Raw genomic sequence first — 17,501 nt, 5'->3', positions numbered from 1 at the left:
CCATGGCGACGGGGGCGGGGTGAGCAAGATGGCGGCCTCCAGTGTTGGTCGCCATGGCTACGGCGCGGTTCCCCGCGCGAGGGCGGCCATTGGGCGCGACCCCGCTCCGGCGGCGGAAGTGACGGAGCGCAGGGGCCGCCATGAAGCCGGCGGTGGATGAGATGTTCCCTGAGGGAGCTGGTCCTTACGTGGACCTGGATGAGGTGAGGCGGGTGCTCCGGTGCCGGGGCCCTGGTGCCACGGCGCGGAGGCGCTCAGCGGCTGCTTTCGCAGGCAGGGGGAAGCACGGGGCTGCTGATGGATCTGGCTGCCAACGAGAAGGCGGTGCACGCTGACTTCTTCAACGGTAAGGACCGCCCTGCGCCGGGGGTTGTCCCAGCAAACCGCGCCTGGCTTCTGTCTCCTGGCTTTGGTGCCTGGTGGTCGCTAAAGCGTCGCTCACCACATCTCTGGGAGCGGGGTGAGGGCGCTTCAGTGCCAGGTGATGCAGTGGGAGCGGTAAAATGCGGGCTTTTCCTCTCCTGAGGGTTTCAGCCTGTTAATCGCTACAAGGAACAATGCCTTGGTCTGTTCACATAACACACAGTTTATGGTAAACAGTGCAAATAGATGTAAAAATGCGGGCTTCTCTGGACAATCTGTTGCAGTGCCTCACCACCTCTCACAGGGAAGATTGTTTTTTTCAAATACCTAAAGCTACATTCTGTCAGTTTGGAGCCATTCCCCGTCGTGCTACCCCTGTGAACAGTCTCGGTGTCTCTGTAGGCTCCCTCAGGTACTAAAAGGCTGCACTTAGGTCTGCCCTGAAGCTTCTCTTTTCCAGGCTGAGCAGTCCCAGTTCTCTCAGCCTGCATGGATGTATTTACAGCTGCTTTGAGAGAGGGGAGCACATACCAGGCTACTTAGGGGTAGAATACACAACACTGTGCTGCACTTGGTTGCCAAAGGGGTTTTTATGCCTCTGAAAAAATACATTAAGGCGTTGCAACAGTTTTAGATGTTATTAAATCTGCTTGTTGTAGTAGTGTTAACATCACAGACTGGTGTTAATTCCAAAATAAAGTAGTTTGCTCAAGAATTAGAATACAGGAGTGAAGGGCAGTTCTTTCAGCAGTTCTGGGGGACACCCAGCTATCTGCTGGAGCCAGCATATTCAGGAGTAGCTATTTCCATATATTTCTACCATCACACTGTGGTTTTGTATTTCACTGGTAGTTTAGGGCTCTTCCAAATGAGGATTTGTCCTCAGTTCATTGTATGGTAGTTTTAAATTGCCTTCTGTAAGAATAAAGACTGCTGTTCACTTAGGTGATTAGTTTATGTTCAGTGCACAAAGATGCAAAACTGAGTTAGGAGTAATTCCAAAGGTGACTAGAACAATTTCACTACTGGGAGATGTGTTCTGAGACAGAAATATTATTGGCACCTTTAAAGCAAGTGAATGTTTTTGAAGAAGGGTTTTTTAACATTAATCTGTAAAATTATCACTCTGATGCTACACTTCTAATAAGTGATGGTTCAGTAACTCTCATTCACTGAATTCACCTTTTTTTCTGTCCTTAATCCAAGGAACTGAGTACTGTACTTGTATGTGCCTTTGTAACATTGAAACTTCTGAAGTTAATTTTTGTCTTGTTTTCCTGACTAGATTTTGAAGATCTCTTTGATGACGATGACATCCAGTGAATTTAGCTGCCCAGCAGTGCTGATATGTGGATTTTTCTCTAGGATCACCTGTGCAGTCCATTATTTATTAAAATAATCAAAATGGAAAAATCACAGGGGTGGGGGAAAAGCCTGGATAAGCTACTTGAGGAATATGGAAACCAGATGGTTAAAGATAACTAAGGAGGGAGATGTGCACTGTTATTTCTAGGAACCTGTCTGTCGTTTTTCCTGGAGATTTTATTTGCTGATGTGCTTATTGAATAAAATATTGAAGAACCTCCCCCCCTCTCTGGCTTATACTTTAAAGCAGAAATTGCTGTCTTCTGAACTCCCTTAGAGTGATTCTTTTGGTATTAAATAATTCACTGTTGCTTTTGGATATGACATAAAAGATATGCAGTAAGGCACAGGCTGCCTAGAAAAGTTTTGTTTGTCCCACAATAAAGGTTTGTCTTGGGATCAGATGGTTGCTTGTTCTGAATAGTCCAGCTCATGTTTTGGTCACACTGAGAAGAGTGTGGGTTGTCTTTTGTTTCAAGACAGAGAGCTACCATCAGTACTTCACTTTTAATTTAAGGAACACAGAAACAAAAAGGAATTTCACCTTGATATGTTAAGCAGAGAAATGGACTGACACCAGATTATGGGAATGCTTGGATTTAAAAATATAATTTCTTTCTTGAAATTGTACTTGATAGAAAAAGAAGCCTAAAATTATTTTCTTTTCCTGCAGAAGCTAATGCACTTACTTGTGCTTAGAGGTATGGTATATGTGAATCAGGCTGTTGAAATACTAGTTCAGATTTTGACATAAACTTCTCAGAATATAAAATGTGTCATTCTTACCCTCCAGTGACCAAACTGAATCTCAGAATGAAAGAATCAGGTGAGTTTATACTATATTTTTTCAGAGTCAAGAGTATAATCCTGTCTAATCTCAAATGCAATCTGTATTCCATAAATTGATCACAGGCTTAATACTGTGACTGATCTTTCTTTAAACAATTCACACTAAAATTTTACCTGCAGTAAAACCTTTTCATACTTCTGTCACATTTTTATTTCTTTAGTTTGCCTTAAAAAAGGAAATCTTAAATCTAACAGTAATCGTTTCAACCGGTGATCTTAAAATTGTAAGCACAATAAACCCAGTAGGATTGAGATGTCTTTTGATTGTGTTGGATTTCTGAACAGCCTGTGTTTCATCATGCAGTGTGCTCCAAATCAGCATTGTGACATTTCCTCTGCTTGGTGCCTGACACTGTGCTGTGTCCCTGGAGGAACAGCCCTGCTCAGGAGTGGCCTTTCCCTTTTAATGCTTGCTCTGCTGACAGCCTGGGGTTTCCAGTTTTCCTCATTGAGACTGATGTAAAACAATTTGAGTTGTGGCAAATGGGCTTGAACTGTCTCTGGCCTTGGTGCTGTGCTTTCTCCAATCTATGTTTTAAGAAATTGGTTGCTTCCAGGAAATAGAGACAGCATTTTGGGCAGGTGCAAAAGATGAAATAAAACTCAAAAAGCAACTCTTGTCCTCTGCTCTTTTATCCACTTTTGCACAATATGGTTGGTTTTGGAATACATCCTTGTTAATGTTTTGCAGATTCTACTTTGTTTTTCATTTGCTTCCTTAAGTTGTAAGAAACTTGAGCTTTGAGTTTGATCACAGCAGCAGGAGTATATTCTGTGATACAAACCCACCATGAACAGCTGCTCGTCAGCATGGATGGTGTTCTCTAAAGCTGTCTAAAACCTCAGTGAACAGTGGTTTGAAGGTGCTAACGGTGAGTGCTCCTGGTTTTGTAACATCTCACCTGATCAAAATGGAATTCTCTCTATGGAACTGGATACAGGGCAAATGATGCTCCTGAGTCCAGCAGTTTTCATCCTGGTAGGACATAACTATCCACTCAAGGTAGGTAGAGCTAACACACCTTTTTGTGAAGATTTCCAGAAATTCAGGGTTTCATGTAGAAAAGCAGCATTAATAGTACTGCTGGCACCTGGGAGGTGTCTGGTGGGGGGAGGCGGGGGGGAGGGAGCTTCATCTGTGCAGTGTTTAACAGTGTTTGAGTTAATCCAAGTCCTTTTGAAGAAAGCTTTGGAATCTCGTGAACTGCCTGGATGTGCTGCTCTGGCTGTAGCTACTGGAAGTACTGGGGGTTCTTGGGTATTCCCAGTCCTGCTTGCCCTTCCATCAGACACCTGTGTGGGTCTCCTGGCTGGAATGAAATGAAAGGAACATTCAGAGTTGGGATGGGATATTACCAAACCTGCATCTTGGAGCTGTCTGAAGTAGGAAGTTCCCTCCTGCACAGTGAGACTGAGGGTGTGTGTCACATCATCTCTCCAAAGGGCTGTCAGTGTGTTCAACTTCCATCAGGAGCTGTGATTTGTTGGGGTCCCTTCTGGAATGGTGTTAGAAGAACAAAATGCCCTTCAGCTTCCTATTGTTCCTGTGTTCTCATTTGTCAAGGCTTTCAGTCTAATTAGTCTGTGGCAAATCAGCCTGTTGTCAGAAATAATCACAAGATGTCAGAATCTCTGATAAAAATTGATGTAAAGGGCATTTGAGTGCTTTGGCCAATTCATTTATGGAACCTTGAATCCTGTCCCTTTTGTGGAGATTGACAGCTCTCATAATAAGTGTTTCTTAGGGAAACTGCTGTTTGAACAGCAATATGCACACATTTAGATTGATGTATATTAGTTTATAAGCTGCTGGGTACTGCTCAGTATTTCAACATCCAAATAAAGGCTCTAGACTGAATAGTTTTGTGAATTGTCCCACTGATTGCAGTGGGACACCTGACACTCCATGAAGCTGACCTCCTGAGATTTGGCAGGATGATGTCCCAAGTGCTGTAATGCCTTACAAGGGTGTAGCCAGTGGTGCAACACAGATGAAGAGCAATTCCTTCAAAACTCTTAAATGTCAGCCTATTCCCTTCCATACTCTGAACAGGCCACGGCTCTGTTTGCAAGGAACTGCAAACTGTCCCAGGACATTCTTTGGAAATAAAAATGTGCAATCTGTTTTTAGCTAAAAAGAATCCACTCATTGTAAGGGAGAGAAAGTTACCACGTTAAAGGAAGCTGGCTGTCATCTGTGCATAATATTTCTGCAGTGCTGTTTCTGAGGTGGTTTCCAGGTAATCTAATATCCAGGGTTCACTGCTCTTTGTATGTGCAGGGACAGGCAAGCTCAGACTTAGTGTGGCTTTTTGCTGAGTTAATTCCCAGGGAATGAAAATTTTTCCTTTTATTATTTATTTTCAATAATTGAAGTGGAAGGTATTTTTCTTGATAAAGAAGGAATTCATTTAGATGAATAAATGAACTTCTTCCTGCTTCCCTGGGGTGTTGAGAAGCTGGCAGGCATCTTCCTGCTCTCAATGTGCAGTTGTTGAGCACATGAGAACATGCTGGGCAGATGACAGTGCAGCCCTGTTCCCTGCCAGTCCCTGCTGGTGATGGGGCTGGAATGCCAGTGTCACATCAGGGATATTTTGGAAAAGCACAATGGAAGTCAGTCCCCCGCAGCGGGGGTGGCTTTGAGCATGAAGATTTGCTTCCGTGTTACCGCTTTCAGGTTTATTTATTTTTTTTTTAGTTTACCTTTTGTGTTTGTTCCAGTTGGTCTTTGCCAAGCAGCAGGGTTAGAATCTTGTTGCAAACCTTTTACCCTAGCTTCTGTAAGGAGTTCAGAGCAGAGGCAGACAGGAGCAGTGTCTTTCAAAGCTTTTAAAATTCACAAATAGGACAATTTTGTGAATGCTGCTTGTTTTTTTATGAAAAAAGTTCTAGATAATCTTGGACAAACTCATTAAAATTTAAAGCCTCCTGGAAGAAAGGACTCTTTTTTTGAATATTGTGAATGAACAGATGCACAGCTGAGACTGTTGTGTATGAGGTGGTGATGGGGAAGGGGATACGGATTGCCAAGGGAATGTGACAAAGCATCCCTGGTACTGACAAGAGCTGCCCCAGCACAGGAGCCCCAGCTGGAGGTGCTTTGGCAGGGACACTTCAGAGGGGACTCCTGCCGCACGACAGTGGTTCTGTACTGTCAGAGAGCTCCCAGTTCAGGGTGTGCCTCAGCTCCCAGTGCAGCTTGCTGAGCTGTGTCCTGCTGTGGCCTTTTGTTTTGGTCTCCCACTGCCTCTGCATCGCTGGGGTACAGGTGTGATGTGGGAATCACCTTCCCTGGGCTGTCCCTCATCCAGGATGGCAGATCCACCTTGACCTTACAATGCTTGCCAAAACACAGTACAGAACTAGACTGGCTGCTCTGGATCCTGTCGAGGAGCAGAGAAGCTGTGCTGTCCTGACTCTTAGGCAGAGCTCCACTTTCACAGATGCCCAGATGTTCAGAGGGAGCTGGGTGTGTTGGTTTATACCCCCTGTCCTTCCCTGCCTGATCCAGAAGTGAATTAGGGATTGTCTTCAAGTGTGATCTCTCTGCCTCCCTCCCTGATGCCTCTCCATAAATCTGTCCTGCTTTTATGGGAGGGATTCCACAGATTGAGGAATGGGGAATCCCTGCAGGAAGAAATAGATACTAACATTTAATGCTTCCATTTAATTGGCAATAAACCTTTTCTTTCCTCTGGATTGGCTGGAGAGTAATGAACTGCACCTCCACATGAGGAAGTCTCACAGTGTTCTCAAAGAGCAGTGGGTTGGGCTGATCATCCCAGGATGAGCTGAGGGTGGATTTGCTGACTTACAGTCCCATGGAGACTGTGGATTTGCTGACTTACAGTCCCATGGAGACTGTGGATTTGCTGACTTACAGTCCCATGGAGACTAAGTCTTTTCCTTCATTTCTACACCCAACACAAATACAGTCATAAAAACATGTGGCAGCCTGGGCATGCTCTGGTTTCCTGCACAGTATTTCAGAGACTTTAAATCTGATGGCATTTCCTCTATGGAAGAAGAGTGGCTGATTAGCCAAATGTCAGACTGCCTGTTTCCATGATAAAAACCCTCTAGTGAGTTTATACTTCAGGAATGCAAGTCTTTCAGGCAATTTATCTTTTTCTTGTAGCTCTTCATGGTTTAGTGCAGCTGCTATTTGTATTCCAATTAATTAAGGGCACAAGTGATTACATGGGGTTGAAGTACAATTAGGATCAGTCTATAATTGTGTTTGAAAGGGCTATGGATGCTTTTACAGATGGTTTCCCTTCTGGATGAGACTGGTCAGTCTCTCCAGCTGTCTGCAGCTTTTCATTTTATTTCTCCCTAATTGTTAGTGCAGTGACTTCAGTCTTTCATTAGGGAGTGTTCTTGCTTTCTGCCTCTTAGAGTACATTAGCTTCTAAAGGGAAAAACATCCATTTGAACCTGCCACAGCCAGAGAGGCAGTAAATAGTGAGACATAACTTTGTACAAGGCACCTACTGTCAGGATTGATTAAAAACCACAAATTAAAACACCTAAATTGGTTGGAGAGCAGGTGATTCTGTGCCCTCTTAGCATGTCGGTGTCATTCTTGCTCTTTTGTTACAAGATAATTGTGTGTTGGATGCAGTGTGATCCTCAAGAGCCAGCCCAGGCCTTGGGGATGTGCCTGTGTTGGCCAGGTTTTCCCCTCCTGTGGGTTTATGAAGCATGGATGGGTAGTAAAACCACAGCAACTCCATAATGGAAAAAGGCTGGATTCCTTAGGAACCCCCTGAGCCCATCCCCCAGGACCTCGTTATCTCCCCAAAACCCTGTTTGCAGCTCTATATTGAAAGCAATCCAAGGCCAGCAGGGTGCCCCACAGCTCCTGTCCATGGGCAGCCTGACCATGTGTCCCTGATGATGGCATGGTGCCCCAAGGCTCCTGTCCATGGGCATCCTGACCATGTGTCCCTGATGATGGCATGGTGCCCCACAGCTCCTGTCCATGGTCATGCTGACCATGTACCCCTGATGATGGCATGGTGCCCCACAGCTCCTGTCCATGGGCAGCCTGGCCATGTGTCCCTGATGATGGCATGGTGCCCCACAGCTCCTGTCCATGGGCAGGCCATGTGTCCCTGATGTGGCAGAGCTGGAAAGATGGAGGTGTGATATCCATCCCACATGCAGGAATTTGGAGGTGCTGGGCCATAAGGACTCCCCAGGGTGATTGGTGGCCATGCTTAGCTGCAGCTCCCAAAGCTTGTCAGCACTTTTTTTGCTAGCTGGGACCCCCATGCAGACCCTGCAGGGGTTGGGCAGCCTCAGGAGTCAGGAACAGAGGGGAAGGGGCAGCTGTGGGGCTGCAGGGGGACAGAGATAGGGGTGCTTCTCTTCCTGCCCTGTGTCTGTGCTTGCTTTGTTGATGGACTGAGTCTCTGTTCGGAGCAGTTGCCTTATAAGAGAGATGAGAGGTGGCTTAAACTGGAATCTGGTGCCTGCTGGGAAAGTGCTGTCTCAGCTGAGCAAGAATCTTACAGAGATTTGAGGTGAAAGGCTCCTTAAAACAGTTCCAGTCCCTGAAGGGAGGGTTTTGACCTCTGTTTCCATGCAGTGGGTGTTTGCCTGAGTTGCTGTTTGCTGGGTTTTGAGGTGTGTGGCTGGGATGTGCATGAGCAGTACAGGACCTCTCCTGGAGTGTCGTGGGGAAGCTGCAGTTCAGTATTTGTGTCTGTGAGAAGGGGGAAGAGTCAGTACCTGGAGCAGCAGTGCCTTAATGACTTTTTAAAATTTTTTTTCCCAAGGTCTGAGCCTGAGTGCTGGTGTACTAGATAAAGCTGTAAGCATGTTTGCTCCCACTCCATGGCAGCAAAGAAAGCAATAATTTGTTTTGGCTCCCTCTTGGAACCTGGTCTTTAAACTTGTATAGACTCCTAATGTTTATCCCAAATACCTTTTAGTACTCTGGCTTTTTCAATTTTCCCTGCCTTCTGAAGATCCATCTGAAAATATTTGAGAAAAACAGTGCAATAGCTCTGACTTGCTCCTTTCATTTTAAGCCTCTTATGCCATTAGATCCAGCAAATGCTGCATTTTTAAATCTCTTTACAGATTTATGGGGTTTTTTTTACCTTTGCCTTGTTCCCTTCCCATTAATTCCCATGATGAGAGCAAGGTTTTTCCCAGCTCTCTGAATTTAGCATTACCAGATTGAGCATTAGTTTCACCCTTGCTACATCCAGTGTGCTTGAAGCCTTCGTGGCCAGCAGAGGCCCTCGTGCCTGGTGAGGCTAGGAGTATATCCCTTTCTTTCTCAAGTCCTTCCCAACAACACACAAAAAATGTGGAAACATTCTCATCGAGAGAGCTTTTTATTGTTTTTTATTTGCAATGTGATAATTGACTGGAGTGTGGAAAATGATGCTGCAAGTAATTTCAGTTGAAGCTCTTAATGTTGTTTTGTGCTTGTAATACTGCATTAGCTCTGATCTGTGTTTGCTCGTTCTGAAGCTTAGTAGTAGCAGGAGGAGTCTTCTTTGAATTTATCTGAGAAACCATCAAATCCTCTTTTAGCTCAGTCAAGCAAGCTCTTTGGAGAGCAGTTTGATGTACTGACTAATTCCAGCCTTAACACTCTTCTGCATTCAGGTAACCTTGCCCAAAGCTGGGGCAGGGGTGGGGGGCTCATCCCAGAAGCCCACACCACCTGAAGCTCTGCCTAGCTGGTGGGCATGACACACCTAGGGCCTGGAAAAGTGCAAACACTGCTGATAGATCTCAACTTTTGGGTGCACCTGGGAGCTGTTTGGAGGGGGGATGAGACAGGATCTTTGTGGTCACCTGGGAACCCCCAAAACCACACAGTTAATGGGCTGTTTTTGTTGTGTGGCTTCACTGGTGCTCACAAGGCTTCTCAGATAAATCACAAGAGAAGATCCCTGCCCCCCAGCCTGCTGTCTGCATTAGACATAACAATAGGGAATAAGCATAAAAAGAAAATCAAAGGATTAAAATCAGTGGAAGTTAATAATCTGAATATATTCAAAAATCTGGGCTAAAAAAAAGGGAGACAGCAAACCAGGAGTGGAAGTCAAAGGCTCAAATAAGTGGGAGTTACAAAAAATTGAGCCATTGATTCCAGCTGAAAACAAGAGCACTCTGCTTTTGTGAGTAGTATTTTCCCTCTTCTACTTAAAATTTAAAATGCTGACTAAAATTTCTGCAATTGGTTTCAATGGATTTAGGTGGCTAAAAAAGAACAATTTAGAATGTCATATTTAAATGCAGCCAATTGTTCTTTTCTCACTTTTAAATTTAAAGGAAGGTTAAGCCATGTTGAGAGTTTTTCATGCCATGACAGGAGTGGTACTTGACTTTGGGTCGAGGTTTCCACAGGAAAGCAAGAGCAGGTGTAGGAGTGAATTCTTGGTTCCATGGAAGCACTGGTGTGATCTCACTGATTTCACAGGAGAAAGGGTCCCCCCTTGGCAGTGGTTGTCCTTGCAAAAGGCAATTTCTGGTAAATACATTATAGCTATAGCGCCAGTGCCCCAGGACATGCTGGGGTTAAGCCACCTCCCCCTCTTCCATGCAGCACCCCCTGCTTTAGTAGTTATCTGGGTCAGGGTACAGGAGGAAGCCCATGAAAGTGGAATCATTGAGGTTGTCAGCATAGACCCCATTTTTGTCCCCGTCGCCGTACACCTGAAGCCAGACCTCATCCCCAGAGCTGAGGTGCAGCAACACAGAGCCGCTCGCTTGGTCGACGTTGTTGCTCTGGAACTGGTCGTAGGTGAAGATCACGGCCTTGTCCTTCCTGTAGAGGCTGACCTTGACGTCTGACAGGTAGACTGTGAGGTGGTAGGCGAAGTAGTAGGTGCCAGGGACGTTGCAGAGGAACTTGCCCGTGCTGGGGTCGTAGTGGCCCTGCTCGTTGTAGAAGATCTTGCTGAAGCGGATGGGGACGTTGGGGGCAGGGCTGTGCTCTGTCAGCCCCACGCTGAAGGCAGAGCGCTGCACAAAAGCATCTTTGCCCTTCTGCCCTGGGGTTCCAGGAATTCCAGGAGATCCAGGAGGTCCGGGAAAGCCTCGGCTTCCTACTGGGCCTGGTTCACCTTTGGGACCTGCTGGACCTGCAGGACAGAGTGGGCACTGGCAATTGTGTTTGCACTGTGCTGGGAGCTGCTACTGGAATGCAGAGGGGACTGTGGTGTGAGCCCTGCTCGGGGCCAAGGAAGGGCTCAGGGACCTCAAGAGCCCCCAGGAGCCAAGATAGTGAGAGGAAACCCTGCTCACCCCCCACCCCAGCTGTGTGCAGAGCTGCTGAGAGCAGCATGTCCAAAAAAACATCATTAACTGGGGAAACAAACCCCGCACCAAACCCTTTGACTTGGGTTATGGAATCTCCACCCCAAGAGATAATCAAAAGCCGTCTGGATAAGGATCAGGCATGGACCCACCAGACGTGAAGCCTGTTGGGACTGGGGCTGGGCTGGGGCTGGGGCTGGCCAAGGACTCAAGCACTGACATACCACCCGCTCCTCACCAACCTTCATCTCCTTTATCTCCCTTCAGTCCATCTCTTCCATCTTTCCCATCCCGGCCAGGGATGCCGTTGTGGCCAGGGTAACCGGGTGCTCCTCCCATCCAATTGGCACATGGCGTTTTGGGGTCAGGCTGGGTGTCCTGGGCAGCCACCCCTGTGGAGTGGGGGGCCAGCAGCAGCAAGGAGCACAGCAGGAAGCCTGCCAGGCCCCTCATCGTTGGTTCCTGGTGAGGCCGAGTGCTTTCTTAACTTTAAAGGTTAATAGAGAAAGAAAAGTGAACACTCTCCCCCCACCCCACATTACAGGCACAGAAAACTAAACTGGAGTCAGTACTTCTGAAGGAAAGCAGGCCCAAGGGCATCTCTGGTGTGAGCTCCATGAGCCAGGCTGGACCCTTGGGCACAGCCAGTGCACAGAGGAACAAACAGCAGCTACTCCTCCAGCCCTCTCGGGCTCTGTGCACAGGCACAGATGTTTCAGGACCCAGCGCAGCAGGTGCCAGGATATCTGTGGCTGATGTCCTTGCAAAGCTCTGCTTAATTAGCCACAAAAAGCCCTAACTCCTAGGTGAGTGAGCAGCTGATGGAAGACATGGGTCTGGCAGAGGTTGCCTCAAACCCTCTCCAGTCTTGAAGCCAGGCATGGGTGGTTTCTCACTACCCACTCACCTGGGTCTATCTAACACAAACAGAAACCACAGCCAGGCTTCCCAGCTTCCCTGAGCCACAACATGAAATTAGGATAATGGAGTTTTTTCCACCCCAATTGTTCTTTGGTTATGGGAAGACAAAGTGAAGTGTTTAGGCTTGTAGAATTGTATTTCTCTTTGATCTGGCTGCTTTGCTGGTCAGAGCAATTAGTGCAGCTGCCCAAAACCAGGTTGGTGGTGACACCCTGCAGTCAGCCTGGATTTGTCCTGTGCTCCTAGCCCCTGGTGGGCTTTGGGTGAGGTTTTTAGAACACAAGATATTTCAAAATTACCATTGTTGTGTGATACTGCTCCTTGGGCAAGGTTTATACTCTGAAACAGCAAAGGTATCCTGTTAGGAGCATTTTAAGTGGCATAACAGGCAATAAAAAGTGAGCAACAGCATGGCAGTTAGAGTCCCTTAGCTCTGTAATTTTCAAGAAAAATAGTATTTTGGAGGAGTTTCTTTGCAGGGTTGATTTTCCTAGGCAAGCTATTCAAATGTCGTATTTTAAATAATATCTTATTAGCCCTGGTTTAATTGCTTCAAAGGAAGCTAAACAAATGTACTGGTTTTAGCTGGGGCAGAGTTAATTTTCTTTGTTGTGGGTAGCATGTGTTGTGTTTTGGATTTGTGCTGAACACAGGGTTAATAACACAGGGGTGTTTTTGTTATTGCTGAGCAGTGCTCCTCTCCCCACCAGTGAGGAGGCTGGGAGTGCACAAGGAGTTGGGAGGGGACACAGCCAGGACAGCTGAGCCCAACTGACCCAGGGGATATCCCAAGCCATGGCACCATGCTCAGCTATAAACTAGGGGTAAGGCTGGCCCCAGGCTGCTGCTCAGGGACTGGTTGGACATCAGTCACTTGGTGCTGAGCAGCTGTTTTCATTTGCATCACTTGTCTTTCTTGGGGTTTATTTCTCTCTCTTCGTTATTTTCCTTTCCATTGCTATGTCTTACTATTAGTATTACTATTTTATTTCAATTATTATGCTGTTCTTATCTCTAGCCATGAATGTTCTCACTTTTACCAGTGTAATTCTCTGTCTCCCATTCTGCTGTAGCAGGGGTGAGTAACAGTTGCAAACTGGAGTTAAACCACAACAATAATAAAGAGGTTGCCATGATTTCAGTTTTTGCTGCAAAAAAAGATATTGCTATTGAGGATATTGAAGGGGCTTTGGGAAAAAAAAAAAAAAAAAAAAAAAAAAAGCTCTGTTTAATGGCTTTGGTGGGCAGTGGCTAATGCCTCAAATCAGGAAACTCCCCAGTCCATGCCCACCCAGCCAGGCTCCAGCAATCCAGCACTCTGAGATGGGGCCAGTACCCTGACCTGGAGCAGTTTTGGGGCTGAGGGTGCTGTGTGGTGCAGTGGGCACAACCTGAGCCTTAGGCAGTGTTCCTGTGTCCTTGCACTTTGGGAAGAGGAATGTCCCTTTATAGCAAGGGATGTAGTGAACCATGAACCAGCATGGGCACATGAAACTGATGTCTGTCAATCTGGAAGTGGCTTTGTTTGCTGAGAAAGGAGTGCACAAGTGCTCACACCTTGCCATGCCCCAGTGGGACCCTTGTCCCCCCCGCCTGGGTCCCCTCAAGCACAGGCACATGCACGTACCCCTCCAAAATCAGCACAGGCTGTCTGGGGACACCTAACTGTGGTGGTGAACCATAAAAATCTGGCTCAAAATTGTGTTTCTTGAGCCGTGTTTCGGTGATTTGGTTGGGGTTAGTTCTGCTTTCTGGCGTGCTGCCTAGAGCTCAAATATCATCTCAATTTTAGTGGTGTGCCCCACATCCAGGTTTTCTACTGGTGCAAAATAACCTCTTCCTGTAAGGTCACAAGCAGTGCAGGTGTGAGGAGCCCAGGCAGGGCTGCAGGGAAGCTTTTCTGGGGGCTGCCTGGCCAGTTGACTCCAGAGGGCTCGGAGCCATCCCCAGCATCAGTGTGCTCTCAGTGCTCTCCTTTCTCAGGACAAAAGTGCTGTGAGATCCAAGGAGATAACATCTTCTGTCCCCACAGTTTAACTCAAGCACAGGTGCTTGAGAAGCCAAGCAGTTCTCTGGCATGTCTTACAAAGGGGAAGTTTTAAGCTGTGTCTACCAGATCTGAGCTTAAACTCTGGTTTAGAACTGACATCCCTTTACTTGGTCATTTCTATTTCCTTTTGTTTTTCCATCTGATGCTTAGCATCAGATTAACATGAAATAATCTGCTATATTTGAATTTCAGTCATACCTTTTGGACAAGAAATTTATTTACAAGAAATAGATGAACTTTGTACTGCTGGTGGCTTTCAGTGATTGCCTGGGCAGCTGCTGTATTAAAAGCACCTATGTATTGTATGAAGCTTATTCATTTATTAGCACAAACCACTGCAGCATCTTGTGAGAACAATGCCATTCCTAAGGGCTACGTAATGATTCAGAATTTAAATTTCAGATAGCACTATATTAAAATTATATACTCTAAGCCCCCCTCATTCTGTGCAAAACAGACTGAAAAATCCATCTGTTTTCCCACTGGAGAATCTCCCTCAAAGCCCAAAGGGCTTTGGCTTATACCAAAGGCTTTTCTTTTGTAATTCTTGTACTGTAGTTTTTGCTGATGTTCCAGCAGTGGCTTGCTCCAGAGGGCTCACACCTTAAATGTGAGTGGTGCAGGTTTCTGGTGAGGAGCTGATGTGACTCAGGGAGATTTGGCAAACCCAATCCTCCCTGGAGTCTTTGAGGAAAGAGGTGAATCGAAAGGTGCAAGTGCAGTATTTACTGTTACAGCCTTGCAGTTTCTCACTGTTGTTCCTGACTATTTTTTGATTTAGGAGTTCTGTTCTCTAAATAGTGTTTCCAAAAAGGGGAGTATGAATCTAATAGAGACCAGCTATTCTTGGTTTAAAATACTCTCTGGCTATTATGAGAATAACTCTGAGAAAGACAACTTCTTGCAAACAAAGTCTGTCCAATTCAGCCCAAAAGAAGAGAAACTCCTGAACTTAGTAAGGAGAGGGGAGAAAAAAAAAATCATGCTTACCAGCTGCTTTGAGTCCTGGTTGGCTTGCTGCAGTCTGTTTAGAGAATGAAGTCTGGCTATTGCATCGCTATCCCTAAGGGCATGGGAGCTGTCAGCTCAAACACTGCACTTTCCATTTGCTATTGCGCATGCTGACCTAAAAGTTGGGTTTTCCCATTAATTTTTCCTGGACAAAACTGAAGTTTTGGAACAGATATATAATCCACTGGGATAGCTTGTGAAGATGGCCTTACAGGGAAAAGATGGGTTTGGGAATTGGACAGGAACTGGAAGAGAGTGGTTTGCTGGAGAGCCTGTGTGAGAGCCTGCTCAACCTGGGCTGTGCTTGTCCAGCACAGGCTGCTGCTCTCTGCAAATTGGGAAATGTTGTTAGTGGCTGGTGGAGAAAGTGTGTCTAGCTTGCAGCAATGCAAGCACATGGGTGAGTAAGCGTGTTAGTAAATGAATTATTGTGGAATAAGTTTGGGCTTCTCCTTTTGACTGCAAGAACCATTCCTGCCTGGAGGCTGCTGCCACACCAAAGAAGGGCAAAGCTGCCCTAGGGGGAGGGCAGCACTGGGGGAAAATTCCTTTTTAAGGCACCCAAGCATGTGCCATCACTATTGTAAATGACTGGAGTAATTCCAGCCCTAGGATGGCTTTCCACGTATCAAGCTTTTTGGCTTTAGGTCAAAACAAGTCTCTTTCTCCCTGCATCTTTCTCCTTCCCAAAGCAGAGGTTGAACCTTAGCTAGCAGAAAGATTAGCTTTCCTTAGCAGCTGCTCTGGGGCAATTCAAAGTCAGCTAGGTGGAACTTTGGCAAACCTGAATTCCCAAAATCATACCAGGAAAAAATAGTGTGATGTGTGATGTTGCAACTGGGCATGGTGAGCTGGTGTGCTTGTGAGAAGGGAAACTCATCCCAGTGAATGCCAGCATGGCAGTATTCCCAACTGCTGAGTTGTTTTCAAGACCTGGCTATCGGGAGGGACTAAAAGGATGCAAAAATGAGCACATAAATAACTTTTTATATGTAGGGCTGAGAGTCAGCAAGAGTGAATTTTTAAGCCTGAGGAGAAGGTACAGAAGGGAGGAGCCACATGACAACTGCATAGTGCCTGCCTTGTTTCGATCAAGCCCTTAGTCCAGCATTTGAAGAATATTTTTAGGTTTTGTTGGATGATGGGTTTTCCATGCAATGTTGAGACTTAAAACAACCTCTTATGCAACCCCAGTAAAATATCACAGTGGTCTAATTGGATCTGTGTTGTTATAATTGTGATTTTCTAGAGCCATGGCATTTGTCAATGCCGATGTTTCTGTCGAAGTCTCCTGAGCAATGAATGGAGGAGCAGGGCCTTGGAACTGAAATCAGACCTGCTTTTGCTGTGGAGTGAGAGGTTTTCAGCTGCCTCTGCTCCAGGTGTGAGCAAAATAAGGCTGGTTCCCCTCCAACTTTTGGCTTGAACCCCAAAATATATAACTAGAATATTTCTTAGGCTGCCAGGAGCTGAGGATTTGGACCTGAAGTGTTTAATGGGTAGTACTGCAATTACCTCATGGTCTTTCAATTCAGTTCTCAGGGAAATACCACAGTGATAAATTTTTCAGTGGTCCATCAAACATCTTCCGAAACATTATCCCTGCCTCCCAGAAGAGAGGTGGAAGTTTATCTCTGGGGGTACAAGCAGCTGATACAACTCCTGGCACACTCGCTTGCAGTTGTGTTGTTGTACACTTGGTTTGCAGGTTGGTGCTGGCTCCTGTTCCTGCTGCAGAGGGAGATCTTGTACAATCCAGGGAGCTGCTTCTGGCTTTGTGATAGGAAAACAAATCAAATGCCTTCAGCTCTGCCTGGTGACAAGCAAAACCTGCCACCAAATGTAGGCTGTCCTGGCAGCTGCAGTGCTCAGGGACAGCAGCTCTGGATGGACTGGGGGTGTTTTGGCACAGAGGAAGCTGCTGCTCACAAGTCCTGCAATGCTTTCTCTGCTTTGCTCCGTAGTCACCAGCCCTCCTGTGTAGGACATGCTGCCACAACCTCACTTGGCTGCAGGCCTTGTGCTGAGCCTGGATGTTTCCTCTCTTGGACCTGATGCAAGCCAGCCAATATGAGGAACACAAAACTGGCTTGATGGATTGTCCTCACAGCTTTCAGTAAGAATGAAATATAAGCACAAGGTTATATTTAGCCATCTATAAACAGGAAAAAAACAGAACAGAGGCTCATTATCAGCGATGCTCTGTCAGATCCCTGCTGGTGTAGTTGGAGGGGTAGAAAGCTGCTTTGGTTGCAGGGAGGTTGGGATGGCTGCCTCAGCAGGAGATGGGACTGTCCAGGCCCTGTTGGCAGGGTCTGTGCCATGGGGCTGGGGCAGAAGCCTGTCCTCTCCCAGCAGGATCAATCCCAGTTCTATGGGAACCCTTGTCCCCCTGGTTGTCCCTTCCTGAGACTGCTGTTCCTGTGCAGAGCTGGGGCTGCTCCACTGGGATCTGTCCCGAGCACTGTGCTCCAGTTCACTGTCCCCCTGGGATGCCACATCATTCCTTGTCTTCCCTCTGGCCTTGGATACCGCATGTCCCAGAAACAACACACATTCCCCACTTTGCTAAAAATGGCCCAAACTGTTGATGCTGTCTGGCAGGCAGCCTGGCAGGCTGCTCCCTGCTATTTTGGTGCTGTCTGGAGAGACC

At 46.5% G+C, this 17,501-nt stretch overlaps 2 protein-coding genes across 2 annotated transcripts; one reads left to right on the top strand and one right to left on the bottom strand.

Annotated features, from left to right (window-relative positions):
* Positions 1-96: 96 nt before the first annotated feature.
* Positions 97-1,948, top strand: COPS9 (COP9 signalosome subunit 9). Its single transcript, XM_033069261.2, has 3 exons — positions 97-203; positions 274-346; positions 1,649-1,948. The coding sequence occupies exons 1-3, from the start codon at positions 141-143 to the stop codon at positions 1,684-1,686; spliced, it is 174 nt and encodes a 57-aa protein (XP_032925152.1). The 5' UTR covers positions 97-140; the 3' UTR covers positions 1,687-1,948.
* A 7,029-nt stretch (positions 1,949-8,977) lies between these two features.
* Positions 8,978-14,943, bottom strand: ADIPOQ (adiponectin, C1Q and collagen domain containing). The gene is given in 4 exon segments (XM_033068952.1): positions 8,978-10,691; positions 11,109-11,328; positions 14,828-14,910; positions 14,913-14,943. Coding segments are annotated over 4 exon segments (861 nt in total). The 3' UTR covers positions 8,978-10,164.
* Between the last annotated feature and the right edge of the window lie 2,558 nt (positions 14,944-17,501).

This window comes from Catharus ustulatus, chromosome 10, assembly GCF_009819885.2.
Source record: "Catharus ustulatus isolate bCatUst1 chromosome 10, bCatUst1.pri.v2, whole genome shotgun sequence".
NCBI classification, from domain to species: Eukaryota; Metazoa; Chordata; class Aves; order Passeriformes; family Turdidae; genus Catharus; species Catharus ustulatus.
Note: the sequence above shows the minus strand (reverse complement) of the source record. Positions and strands in the feature narration are given on the sequence as shown.